The 12,350-nt window shown below is 43.7% G+C and overlaps 1 protein-coding gene across 6 annotated transcripts in view; it reads right to left on the reverse strand.

Moving 5' to 3' along the window:
• Nucleotides 1-337: 337 nt before the first annotated feature.
• wbp1l.L (WW domain binding protein 1 like L homeolog) overlaps nucleotides 338-12,350 on the reverse strand; it is a 96,223-nt gene continuing 84,210 nt past the window's right edge. For 5 of the 6 annotated variants that reach the window (XM_041568683.1, XM_018241691.2, XM_041568682.1 and 2 more), the window contains 2 exons: nucleotides 2,179-2,340; nucleotides 338-1,441 (listed from right to left, as the gene is read on the reverse strand). In XM_041568683.1, coding sequence (XP_041424617.1) covers nucleotides 720-1,441; nucleotides 2,179-2,340 — 884 coding nt within the window. In that variant the 3' untranslated portion in view covers nucleotides 338-719. Of the gene's footprint in view, nucleotides 1,442-2,178; nucleotides 2,341-4,546; nucleotides 4,782-12,350 lie in introns of those variants that run through there. The other variant, XM_018241692.2, reaches the window with a different exon arrangement.

Raw genomic sequence — 12,350 nt, forward strand, 5'->3', positions numbered from 1 at the left:
GGTAGGCTGGCCGGGAGGAGAGAGGGTGGTCTACCCAGGTTAGGGTTTTTTTTATTACAGGTTGAATTCTCCTTTAATCACATAAAGGAGGTGACAGATACGAGGCCAATGAGCCATTAGCTTGGAGGACTGTGAAGCTCAGTGCGTAAACGCAACTGGTTTCGGATTTGTTCATGGCCGTCCACCGGAACAGGTGGATAATGCTTATGTGTCCTTCGCTATCTACTTTTAACAAGCATATAACAAAGCTTCTTTTTATCGTAATGCTTCTCCTAGCATTCAGGTGCCACGTGAACACCAACTAGTCACGTCATAACAACAAGTTTTGTCAAAATGTCTTTAGCACAGTATAGGTTTATTAAGGGATTTAAGAGCACCAGGAGAGAATCTGTTGCTGACCTAAACCCAATATCAAGGCTCATTAGAGCCTTCTTCAACTAAGACGTCCTTTCGCGCCTGCCTAAAGCTCAGGACTTTGTTTATTCTCTTAATAAACCATCACCAAAATCATCAGTACCAAAGACCTGTTAAAAAAAAAAGGCATTTGTTGAAGCACTGGGCACCTGACTCTGGACAGGTCATTATCTTCTCCTTCAGGCTTTGGTAAAGCGATTCCAAGTTTTTGTATTCTTAAATGTACAGAACAAAAGGAAAAAAAAATAATGTAGACAGGCTAAACACAGTCACTCAGGTTTTTCATTCTGTGACGTAGTAGTCAGTTAGCCACGGGAACTGCCGCTATTATGAGAATTTGGAGAGTCTTGTTCATTGATTGTGTTGAGTAAGGTTACAGGCTGACTGGGCATAGGGTTATGATCCAGATCTCTAGATCCTAAGGAATGCGCAAATATCCCTTCTTCCTCTTCATGGGGCTGCGCATCACAGGAAGTGCAGCTGTCACAGAAACCATCCACTTCATCATCCATAAAGCCATCAAGTTCTTTGAAGTCATCATGGTGACCCCTGCTGCACACACAAACTTCAATACCCGAATCTCCGGTGAACCTTCGATGTCGTCCAGGAGTTTTGTCCTTGCCATCATAGAAGCTACTATGGTCTAGGCTTTCAGAACTATACTGCTTCAAAAGTTTTTTGGAGTCCTTGTCTAGAAAAGAGACTTGATCCGCCATCTCCTCCAACTCTGCTCCACCAGCTGGATCACTGGAGTCCACACTACTGTTCTTTGGTGCTGCTCGTTGTAGGCAGGTGGTGGAAGGCTCACAGTCGGCAATGCTCGGAGGCCTCGTTCCACTTCCGCTAGCTGAGGCTGCTGGGGAGTTTGTTTGGCTATGAGGAGCAAGATTATGTACAGAATCTGGTGCTGGTGTCCAATCGCAGGCTGAGATACATTGCTGATGCAAGACTGCATATGGTGGAGGAGGAGTTGGTGGGCGATTCACCACTTCCTCATAAGGAGGTAGCAGATAGTTTGGCAAAAATCCTAACAACAAAGGAAGAAAGCAGGATGTTTATATGGAGGAAAAATGTAACTTTTCTATTGTGATCAGTGCAGTAATGGTGCCCATATATGTTAGCAATAGTCCCTTAGAGTAGGGGTCCCCTACCTTTTTTTTTTTCATTGAGCTACATTCAAATGTAAAAAAAAAAACAAGTTAGAGAGCAACATAATTATGCAAAAATTCCTGGGTGGTGCCAAATAAGGGCCACGATTGGCTACTGGTAGCCCCTATATGGACTGGCAATCTAAAGTAGGTCCGTTTGGCAGTACACCTGGTTTTTATGCAACTAAAACTAAGCACTTGCTTTGAGGCCACCCCATCTAAGGGGTCGGAGAGCAATCTGTTGCTTACAAACCACTGGTTGGGGATCACTGCCTTAGCGGGACAGGGTTATCTGTCCTACCTTTGGGAAAGCACAGACAGCTGACTGCCATATAAACTATTCTGCCACTAGGGCCCAAGTCACACAAGTATTTTTTATGGGCTCAGCCATCTCATGGAGAACTGCAGCAGTCAAAACACCCTTTGCTACCATAATGGCTGCTTCCTATTCACTACAATGTGAAATGCGTTGCTTACAGAAGACATTAACCCTGTCATTGGTTATAGGAAGCGGGTGAACAAAAACACCCAAGCCTCAAGGTGATGTATCTAGAAAACATGGGCAGAAAAAGGGGAAGTAAAACAGTGAGCATGATTATTATTGAGGAATACATACTGAAATAGAATGGCACAGATGAATAACTGTGTGCTTCACGGTAAGCTATCAGGTTAATCTCATGCTGCCTCTGTTGTGCTTGGAGACGGTGCTTGGCTCTTCGGTGATGACATACGCAGCAGCAGCTAAGGATTATGATAATTGTCCACACAAGCCAGAACCCTGTGAAAACAGCAGAGAGCAATGCCCATTAGACTATAACAAGAAAATCACTTCAAACCCATAGGGCACACAACAGAAGGCATGGTAACAAGTAATGCAATCAGCAGGATGTTTATAAGTAGCTCCTACATGCTGTTATAACAGATTAAAAGGAACACTGTCAAATTAAACTTAAGTTGTATGTCCTTTATCCTAATGTTGATTGCAATGTAATATCATGATGATAAAAATGGCAGAATCATTTCTGTATTGAAGCTGGCCATAAATTTAATGATTCGCTGGTCTGGAGGAGTTGCCAAATGAGCGGATTGTTCCCGGATATGCCCACCAAGTGTCCAACGATCGGATCACAACGATGGGAGTGCAGGTAGTCTTAGCGAGGACTGCATCAACGGATTGATGCAACCCTTGCTTTGACGGGATTTTTAAATATGTCCAATCTATATCTAGCTGAATCAATCAAGAAAGCTCTTCAAAGGGCCCTACACACTGGGAAAATATCGGTGTATGGCCACCTTAAGGGCAGAGACACACATGGAGATTCGGGAAGGTCAGTCGCCTGGTGACAAATTAGCTCTCCTTCGGTCGACTAATCTCCCCGAACTGCCTTCCCGCTGACTAGATTCTAAATCGGCGGCGGGATGGCACTCGGAGCGCTTTGTTTTCCGAAGTCACCCAAAGTTTCCTCGTGAGGCAACTTCGGGCTATTTCAGAAAACGAAGCACTCGGAGTGCCATCCCAGCGGCCATTTACATTCTAGCTGGCAGGAGGCAGTTCGGGGAGATTAGTCACTCGTAGAAGAGGCAATTTGTCGCCGGGGGACTAAATTTCCCCAAATCTCCACGTATTTCTCTCCCCTGTATGAGTCAACTATTAGTATGATGTAGAATGTGATATTCTGAGACAATTTGCAATTGCTTTTCCTTTTTTACTATTTATGGTTTTTGAGTTATTAAGCATTTTATTCAGCAGCTCTCTTGTTTGTAATTTCATCAATCTGGTTGCTAGGGTCTAATTTTTTCCCAGCAACCATGCACTGATTTGAATAAGAGACTGGAATATGAATAGGAGAGGCCTGAATAGAAAGATGATTAATAAAAAGTGGCAACAAAAATAAATGTGTAGCCTTACAGAGCATTTGCTTTTTTTAAATGGGGTCAGTGGCCTCCATTTGAAAGCTAGAATGAGTCAGAAGAAAAAGGCAAATCATTCAAAAACTATATAATAAAAAATAAATAAATAAATAATAAAAACCAACTGAAAAGTTGCTTGAAATTGTTCATTCTATAACATACTAAAATTTTACTTTAAGGTCAACAACCCTTTAAGGTAATAGTTTGATGCCTGACACAATATTGTTCCCTAAACTTTGGGTCTCCCGTCTTTTTTTACTGGAGTCTCCTGGTAGAAAGCAATACTTGCACAAATAGAGAAAACAAATGCAATTGGCAGAGAAGGATGCATTTGATTTGAAAGCAGAAACATGAATGAAATAAAGCCGGCCTGCAAGTACAAGTGGATAGAGGGGTTATTCTTGATACCCCATTAACTTCTCAAGTGCTGCCGTCATTCAGTTGCCGTGTAGATTTTGTTTGGTATTCGGGAAAATCTTTTCTAGAGGATCCTGACAAATTCAATATGGATTTAGTGCCTCCCTCCCCATGGCAAAAAACTTCCAATCTGAATTTCATTTTCCATACTACAAAAACAACCAGACAAGAATTTGGCCAATGAAAGGACTTGTAACAGTGGCCACACCTTGTTTGTGGCTCACATCTCCACCCTGGAAACCGTGTGTTTATCTCACTATCCCCCCCCTGGTTACATGACTATTTCCCCAAGTTAATCTTTTTTACATCATTGACACACAGCAGGCATTAATACTCCTATAATCCTTTAGATCTTAGTGACCAAAGGCAAAAACAAATATTTTTAGATTTTGTTGCTAATGAACCGAACAGCCAAGGCTTCTGTGTTCCTTAACCAAACATACTTTATTTGTACAAACAGCCAGGGGATTGTACTTGCTTCTTAAGCTTATTGAACTATCTGCCTAACAAGACTCAATCAATAGATCTGAAAATAGGCTTGGAATGGAGCAATACACGGTTTCCTCGGCAGACTGACCAGCCTGTTCCAATTATCACAGGATTACAACAAATAAGTAAAAGAAAATATTCAGGAAAAAAAAAAAAAAACAACTTACTGTCGTGGGTTATCATCCTCTTATTGTGCTTATCTGTGTATGGGGGGACTGCCATAATGAATACTAGGAAATAGTGACGTACAGGACAGCCCAAAGCCCAACAGTTTTCCTGCAAATAAGGCGGGTTCAGGCCGACTCCGCATGATTTCCTCTAGCCGTGGGCTGAACTTTAGCCTCTGTCCCTCCCGAGACCGTCTAGTACCCCACTTCCACGTCCGTGCGCTAGTGATGTGCGCACCTAACCCACCCTCCCTCCGTCAGCCTGCCCGCGCCCAACTTCTGGGTTCCTTTTATAGACCCGTGCCCGCCCGCCAATGATGTCACAAAAGGGGCGGGGCAAGCAGGTGCAGCATCTATAAAAGAAGAACCCAGAAGTTGGAACTGCAACTTAGCGGGCTGGGTGAGCGGGTCAGTGCGAGGTCAGCCCGAACCCGCACGACCTGCGAGTATCGGGCCGGCCCACACATAACTACCATGCGCACCTTTTTATATACTTGTGCCAGCGTGCCCAACTCCTTCCATAATGTAACAGTGGAGAGGACGCGGTTATATAAAGAAGGAAGGAATGCCCCAATGCTTGCTCAGATGCAATAGTCTTAGGCTAGCGTCAAACAATGGCAGATCTTGGCCTGTGGAGAAACTCCCGCTGCTCTTCTGCAGCCAGAAGCACTGTTTCCACTTGGGTGCAGGCAGACACGGCGGATTTCTACCGCCGAAAAGCAACATTTGGGTTTAGATGCTGCCACTTGCCCCACACTGCTTTCCAGTCAGTTGAATGAGAAGCACAGGGGTCTTCCATCACCCACTTCTAGTACTTGTAAACAAGACTTCCTGCCTGGTTTTCCAAATAAGTCTGATGAGTCTGATGTCACGGCCTGCTGATGTCACAGCCCTGCCCCTCTGCCTGGTCTCCACCGGTTGAAAAGGTGGCAACCCTATGTTATCCCCTCTTAAAAGCATACTGCATCTCCCTCTAAATCCCTCCCACTCACAGAATTGTGCTCACCCACAGCTTTTGTTTCTACCAGTGTGGCTGTGGAAGCAAGCTGACCGTTAATTTGTGCAGCCCTAGGCCCAGGTCTTTATGACCTTGCAGCAAATCTGGGCCTGATTAATAGAGTCAGCCTTCACAACTTCACCCGGCAGGGCATTCCAGAACCTCACTGTCCTCATTGTTAAGAACCACCCACACTGCTTTAAATAAAAGTGTGTTTAACCTTTTTGTGAGAAAAAAAAATATCCCCCGCTATCTGTCTATAATACACAAAAGCCATGAATATCCTGTAAATTATATCCTTATAAATGGTGACTAGTGATGTCATCAGTTATAAACGGTGAGTAGCGATGTCATTTTTGTCACATGACACACTAAAACTTGTGTATTATAATAAATAAAGTACCCCTTGTTGGAAAATATGAGGATATTAGAAGTAACCTCGGAGTTCCATGACCTGTATGGTCATGGAACTCCTCTGTGACTTATAAAATCCTTATTTTTTCCAATAAGGGGTACTTTATTCACTATAAATTGCCTTCTATTGTACTTGTAAAGAGTAATTATATCCCCTCACAAATGCCTTTACTCCACAGAAAACAACCCCCAGTCTAGCCTCTTCGTATACTAATTCCTTTTATCAGTTTAGTTGCACGTCTGCATTCTCTCCAGCTCATTTATATCCCTCTTAAGGACTGGGCCTAAAACTGCACTGCATACTCACAGTAAGGCCTTACCAGGGACCTATAAAGAGACAAAATTTTGTTGTATATTTGTGTGTATGCCCTTTTATATGCCAGACAGTAGAATGCGTGGGCTGACCCGAAACCTGCAGTGCCAGTGACCTGCGGGTTGACCACCGGTTGGGTTTGGGTGCGGGTCAGACTTGGGAAGTATACTCCTAAACTGCTCCCTAAGATTCTGTATCACGGAACCAGAGGTATGCAAAGTAGCAGCGTACAAAGAGGGAAGATACAGGTCCTACAATGGAAAGATTTTGTGGGTTAGGGTCAGATTTGGGTTAAGTTCAGGTGCTGTTGAGTTTTTCCTGACCCACACATCACTACCTGATAGTAATTGAATTGCTTTAATAGCCACTAACTGACATTGCCTATAGTTAGTTATACAGCTTGTTAACCACAAAAATCCCCCAAATCCTTTTCAATTGAGGATGCCCAAGGAACACCCATCATTATACACCATTTGTGTATAACTCAAATTGATGTAAATTTTACTGAAATGCACAACCTTACACTTATCAACACTGAACCCGATTTGTCAAATTATTGTCCACTTCTCCAATTTAGTCCAATCTCTCTGCAGAGTGGCAGAAATCTGTATTGTACTTATTGGCACAAAACACAGACAGTACTTACAATGCCCACCTCCAGGTCATTGATAAACAAGTTAAATATGTTAAAATATGCTCCAGTGTGACTTTCTGATAAAGTGTAACTGAACCTGCCTTATGCCTTGGCAGTCACTCACCTTTAAAAGCTAATGGTGGGGGTGGATTAAGCCCTGTGAGTCCAGTCCCTTGGTCAGGGGACACTTATCCCAAGACATGCTATCATGCAGGGAGGTGCCAGCCTATGGAAAGTGACCAGAGGTAAATAATTCGACCACCTTATGGGGTTTACCTTGATGTAGTATGGTGGCTTGTCAATTTTATAATCTAAAAACCCAATTTTGATAGTATACGCACTTGCATAGATACTAAATTATTAGTGAAAAAGAGGACCAGGGAATGTGCATTGATCCATCACCACTATTTTGTTTGTTTGAACCTTGTGTTTTGAGTGCTATTTGCAGTGATCTCAAAAGCATAATCTGTGCAATAAAGCAAGACAACACTGCTAGCTTTTATGTTTACCGGACTGTAGACATATGGACCAAAATATTAATTTCCTCAGGCAAGCACAAATACAATTCCTTTAACGAAAGCCCCAGATCAAACTATGTTTATTCAGATAATAAAACAAGACAGAGCATGAACAGTCTGATCTTTTCCAGCTTGTTAGGCACTGGGCTGAGCAGCTGGGCCCAACAGGTTTTCTGCAGTCAAATGGCGGTGTGAGATTTTAATCATTGTTTCCAGTGCAAGAAAGAGAGAAGTCCCTGCAGGGCTGTAATGAGAGCTTTGGGAGCCAGGCTTAATGGGCTGATCAGCATTCCTTATTCCCTAAAGTTTCCCATTCCATACATCCTTACCCAGGGCATGGCGGCACATCATCATTCCCGCCACTTCCTATCTAATGCAGGTTAAGGGAAGATTTATAGGTGCTGAGTATGTACATTGCCTTCTATGGAACATATAATCCAGGCATTTTCCAGTTGATTTCTACCAACTGAAGCCAGTCAATAACTAGTATATTAACTATAATCTGTTAGAGTTCCTTTTAATGGGGGCATTGGTGGGGCAGTTACTCCGTTAGCCCCATTCTTTTGCTTTGGAGGGAGAAAAGTAAAGCAACTCTTCTGCCAACACAAATTTGGGTCTTTTAAAGGGGACCCAAAAAAATTATTCCAAATCCTATTTTATCACTCAAGCAAAAATTATTTGAATCTTGTTTCCATCAGTCTGGGAACTATATATAATTATAACAAGCAGGCAGGAGCCATTTTGTGCACACTGTTATTAAGGCCTTGCATCATCTCAGAATCTTGTTTGTGCACCAGAATGTGGGACCTGATGTCCATCCCCATGCCCTGGCTGCACAATTAAATTGTTAAGAGAACTGGGGTAATGTGGGGAGAGCAGTGACATCTAGGAAGTGCTAAATGGTAAGTGAAAGTAATTGCTTGCCCCGCTTCTATGCCTATGGCCAGGGCCGCCATCAGAAATCGCAGGGCCCCATACGACAAAATTTCCTGGGCCCACCGCAAGCCTCACCTACAGGTCCACTCCCCACCACACAGTAAAAAAAAAAACCAAAACATTGGTGGCTAGGGTTCCCACATGTTTGTGGTCAGGGCCCCCCATTAAAAAATATATTTGTGGACAGGGCCCCCCATTAAAAAATTATTTGTGATCAGGGCCCCCCATAGAAAAGCATTTGTGGTCAGGGCCCCCCATAGAAAAACATTTGTGGTCAGGGCCCCCAACAGGGACCACAAAAGGTTACCTTTAAGGGGGCCCGGCCATGTTGCACTTCATTAGTGTAGCCCACCTGCTGTAAGTGAGCTGCCAACTACAGAAGGGAGGAGGGGAGCACAGGTGGCTGCATCTTCTTCCATTATTGGTCACAAAATTTCAAGTCCGGGTAAAGCTGCATGGTGATTGGATGAGCTCAGCTATCCAATCCCTGAGCAGCTCAACCGGGACTTAAACTCTGTGACCAATCTCAGAAAGCGGGGGGGGGCGGTTAATCAAGTGTGGCATGGCGGGGCCTCCCCTTACCCTCGGGGCCCCCTACAACTCTCCCCCCTGTACCCCCCTGATGGCTGCCCTGCCTATGGCATAGAGGAGGGTCAGGCAATATTTGATTGACAGCTGAGATTTTTTAAATGAGTTTACAACAGCTACGAATGCTTTAATGAAAAAATTATTTGGATTTCATGTTTAATTTTAAAAGGACTTTTATTATACAGCTGTTTATGTCTGTGTGACAGGTCCACTTTAAGTGGAGGGGATGCAGCTTTGGAATACTGTATGCTGTAAGGCAGGGATGAAGAGTGGAAATATCAAGCTGGAAAGCAGGTGATACTATCAATTTATGACAAAGGCACAAGATATATAAACCAGGCCTTGTTGGCATAGGCTTGGTGGGACAATACATTGCAGACTTCTTCACCTTATACCTAAACTGGCATCTTTTTCATGCTAATCTATACCATGCTTATCTATCATACTCACCTGTATCACGCTTATCTATCAGGTTTATCGTCACATAGGGTATTTGTTCATATAAGCCACATGACATTTCACCTAAATCAGTAACATTCCTCCTGGGTATCATGTCCTTAGGACTTTGTATTCCAGCTGGGGGGTAGGACACATTTCTTCCACATTAAGCACTGCTTCTACTTATACACCCAAGGCTGCCCCACCTGCTGGCATATCATATTCTTTAATCCCCAGCAGCATGAATGCAATCTGGATAGTAACCGATCACATTGAAGAGGAATAATATAAACAACGTGTTTATTGGTGCCTGGGATAGTTTGCTGATCAGGGAGGCTTCCTAAACTGTCAAGCCTTGTTTACCATAACTGAGCATCCAAATAGATTCTCCACCCAGTTAGTATTAGGAATGCACCGAATCCAGGATTCTGCCTTTTTCAGCAGGATTCGGATTCCTGCCCGGCCAAACCGAATCCAATTTTGCATATGCAAATTAGGGGAGGGGAGGGAAATCGCATGACTCTTTGTCACAAAACAAGGAAGTAAAAAAATGTTAAAATTTGTATATGCAAATTAGGATTCTGTTCGGTATTCGGCCAAATCTTTCATGAAGGATTCGGGGGTTCGGCCAAATCCAAAATAGTGGATTTGGTGCATCCCTAGTCAGTATAAAGGAAGGGGAATACACTGAAGGCATGTCCTACCCATCCTGGGCCACCTCCACCCTCCTTGACCATTCCAACGAGCAGCAAAAAAAACCCCAGACCCCCCTTACCCTCAAATGTTAATGCTGTAAATTATTCAGTACAATAATTATGATTAAAGGGCTGAAAGCAACTATTTAAATTGTTGCCTTGCAATAAAGGGGACCTGTCACCTTTAAAAATAATTCAAATTCAAACTGGAACAAAGAAGAAAAGGCAACACAGCACAAAACAGATAAGCCCTGTCCAATACAATGGTGTTTTATCTGTTATGTGCTATGTAACCTGTGCCTTTTCTTTTTTGCCACCATGGTTACACAGCAGCTTGTTTATATAAACTATAGTAGTATTTCTGAAGCAAACACACAGCTTTTATCAGTGCAAGGCAACACTAAATTATACTTTTTTTTATTACTTTGAGTTGGTGGAGTCAGAGACAAAGGGTTTGGGTACCGACTACACAATTAGATGGTGACAGGGTCGAACTGGGGGGACCGGGGCCCACCGGGACTGCTGTCCAGGGCCCCCCTAATGTGACGCGTGGCTCAGCGCGCATGCATGATGGGGTGCTCGGTGCGCATGTGTGAACGGAGCATGCTCGGCGAGCGTGCCCAGATGGCGCTGTAGAATTGGAATAGCGGAAGAGGGGGCCCGGCCCGGTGGTGCCCTGTGAGGGTCGGGGCCCACCAGGTTTTTTCCCGGTGTCCTGCCGGGCCAGTCCGACCCTGGATGGTGAGGAGGGAGGGGAACATAGGGAGTGCAGTGAAATCTAGAAGTTCAGAATAGAAAGTGAAAGTAATTGCCTGCCCTGCCTCTATGCCCTTGGTACTGAGGAGGGGCAGTCAATACATGATTGACAAGTGAGACTTTTAAACAAGTTATGGATGTTTGCATAGATGTATGTTTGTTTGTTTGTTTGTTTTTTTGAAAAAGGCAATTTCAGAATTTTACTATACAGCTTTTTATGTCTGGATGACAGGTCCCCATTAACAGTGTTCTTATGCCTGTAAAAATTACTGTTGGTCTGGACACTATCTCCTCTTTAAAATCCACAAGCAGAATTCCTAATCTTCTGGCTCTTTCAGTTGAAATTTCCTAGTTTGGACCTAAAGACACAGAAGGGATAAGGCATTCTGGGCAACATTTAACTAAAGGAGATGAAACGCATTACCAATAACAATCAGTTAATGGGTTTTTGCCCACAAGCCACGTTTAAAATAATTAAGACATGGCAAAAAAAAAATTAAACATAATCGGCCTAATTCGACCCATGATTGGTCAGTATTTCAAGTTGATTGGTTAATAATTCAAGAATAAAAAGGCACCAAGTTTGCCCAGGTCCAGTAACCCATAGCAACCCAGGAGATGGTTGTTGTAAACAGGTGACCAGGAAATGCCACCTTGCTGATTGGTTGCCATAGGTGACTAGGCCCGTAGAAACTCTCAACTGTAAGTGTCCTGTATAATGCAGCATCAAATGGCCATTCATATAGAATATTCTTTATTGTAATTATATAAATACCTAACAATCAGTGACAATTCAAATAAGCACACTGCTAGTCATGAGTAGGATAGGAACGGGCTTTACATCAGATGGGCTCAGCACAGGGCACATGGACGGCTGGTGGTCCTACGATAACTAGAGCTCTACTGTATCAGGGTCACGTTATCTCTATTGAACAGTTATTTCACTGCCATAAGCACACTCAGACGGTCAGTAATGGACCAAGTGTTGCCCTATAACAGCACAGCCTATTATAGAACGGTCACCTCCTTCTCTCTTGCCCCTTGGCACTCTCTCTCGTTCGCTCTCTCTTGCTCGCTCTCAACAATAAGCACATGATTAGCCTACTTTTATATAACTGTAGCCTCCTTCTCTCTCGTTCTTTAGCTCTGTCTCTATCTCGCTCTGTCTCTCTCTCTGTCTCTATCTCGCTCGTTCTGTCTTTCTCGCTCGTTTTGTCTGTCTCTCTCTGTCTCTATCTCGCTCGTTCTGTCTGTCTCGCTCGTTCTGTGTGTCTCTCTCTGTCTCTCTCTCTCTCTGTCTCTCTCTCGCTCTCTCTGTCTCTCTCTCGCTCTCTCTGTCTCTCTCTCTTGCTCTGTCTGTCTCGCTCTGTCTCTCGCTCTGTCTGTCTCGCTCTGTCTCTGTCTCGCTCTGTTGCTCTCTCTCTCTCGCTCTGTCTCTCTCTCTGTCTCTCTCTCTCTCTGTCTCTCTCTCTCTCTGTCTCTCTCTCGCTCTGTCTCTCTCTCGCTCTGTCTCTC

Source organism: Xenopus laevis, chromosome 7L, assembly GCF_017654675.1.
Source record: "Xenopus laevis strain J_2021 chromosome 7L, Xenopus_laevis_v10.1, whole genome shotgun sequence".
In the NCBI taxonomy this organism is placed as follows: Eukaryota; Metazoa; Chordata; class Amphibia; order Anura; family Pipidae; genus Xenopus; species Xenopus laevis.